The 1,611-nt window shown below is 33.6% G+C and overlaps 1 protein-coding gene across 1 annotated transcript in view; it reads right to left on the bottom strand.

The window, feature by feature from the left end:
* Positions 1 to 1,611, bottom strand: part of COL24A1 (collagen, type XXIV, alpha 1) — a 438,816-nt gene that overhangs the window by 295,019 nt on the left and 142,186 nt on the right. The window contains exon 17 of the mRNA XM_011982146.1: positions 1,100 to 1,144. Coding sequence (XP_011837536.1) covers positions 1,100 to 1,144 — 45 coding nt within the window. The remainder of the gene's footprint in view (positions 1 to 1,099; positions 1,145 to 1,611) is intronic.

Raw genomic sequence — 1,611 nt, 5'->3', positions numbered from 1 at the left:
CATCATCTTGCCCAGGCTGGTCTCAAACTCCTAAGCTCAAGTAACCCTCCTGCCTTGGCCTCCTAAAGTGCTGGGATCATAGGCATGAACCACCATGCCTGGCCATGACTTCTTTAACCAAACTGTCACCTTGTGCTTTGGGACAGCTAAAGAGAAGGGAAAGAAGACTGAAAGAAAGGCTATCAGTATATTGAACAGATATTTGCACTCCCATGTTTATTGCAGCAGTATTCACAATAGCCAATATACAGAATCAACTTAAGTGTCCATCAATAGATGAATGAATAAAGAAAATGTGGTACATACAAACAATAGAATACTATTCAGCTATAAAAAAGAATGAGATTCTGTCATTTGCAACAACATGAACAGAACTGGAGGACATTATGTTAAATGAAATAAGCCAGGTACAGAAACGTAACTAACAAACGTTCTCACAAATATGTGGGAGCTAAATATATGAGAAGGGTAGGGGTGGAGGATATAAAAGGGATGATAAATAGATACAAAAATACAGTTAGAAGGAATAAGATCTAGTATTTCATAGCACAACAGAGTGGCTATCTTTAACAATAGTTGATCACAGATTTCAAAATAAAATAAAAGAGTGAAATTAGAATGTTCCTAACACAAAGAAATAATAAGTGCTTGAGGTGATACAAGCACCAATTATTCAAATTTTGATCATTACACATTTTTTCTTGTAACAGATATCACATATACCCCATAAATACGTACAACTATTACGTATTGAAAATAATTGACAATTTTTTAAAAAGGAAAGAAGTGGGTCTTCTATGTCTTATGCTTTTGAGGAAACTTTTGTCTTAGGTATCCTTTAGCGTACAGGTACAAACACATACACACAGGTCTATAAAAATATATCATTATTTTTTCTTATCATAAAATACATTAATTTTTTGGCTTACACTACTGGTCTAATTATTCCTATCTGGTTGAAAAATACATTTAATCAAGGTTGATAACCAATAAAGACAGTAAAACTTCTCATTTTCCTAAGTTTCAAAAACACATCTAACATATATAAATTGCACAATAAAATATTTTTTTAAGAATGATGATATTTAGTGATACTCACTCTAAGCCCAGGAAACCCCGGAGGACCAGTGCCACCTACAAGTCCCTATTGTAAAAGAAATGTGCAATACTTATTAAATTTGATTCCCAACTACTGAGGGTATTTCTGAAGATAAACACAAAAACTTTCTAACTAAGAATATATCAAAATGTACCTTCTATTATAGCTAACTTCTGAAACTCCCCTAATCTTATGCATCCTCCTGAGAAGGACAAACCCATGGTGGCCGTTTATGTTCTTCACAAGTGCCCTTGGCTAAATGTTTTTGGACGCCAGGACTACCACTTAATTCTAGCTTAAGTAGAGTCCTCTCTGCTTCCTACGTATTTAACCAAGGAAATAAATCCCATCAATAATCAACACTGTACATTTAATTAGGCTATCTATTCTATGAAAAGACAGGTGGTCAGCATGTAGGATTAGAAAAACATTTTCAGATGGTTTAAAACACTATCGACTCTTTTGAAGTACATTATTTAAATTCTCTAATCTTCATTTTTCTCATTAAAACA

This window comes from Mandrillus leucophaeus, unplaced genomic scaffold (genome assembly GCF_000951045.1).
Source record: "Mandrillus leucophaeus isolate KB7577 unplaced genomic scaffold, Mleu.le_1.0 Scaffold235, whole genome shotgun sequence".
In the NCBI taxonomy this organism is placed as follows: Eukaryota; Metazoa; Chordata; class Mammalia; order Primates; family Cercopithecidae; genus Mandrillus; species Mandrillus leucophaeus.
Note: the sequence above shows the minus strand (reverse complement) of the source record. Positions and strands in the feature narration are given on the sequence as shown.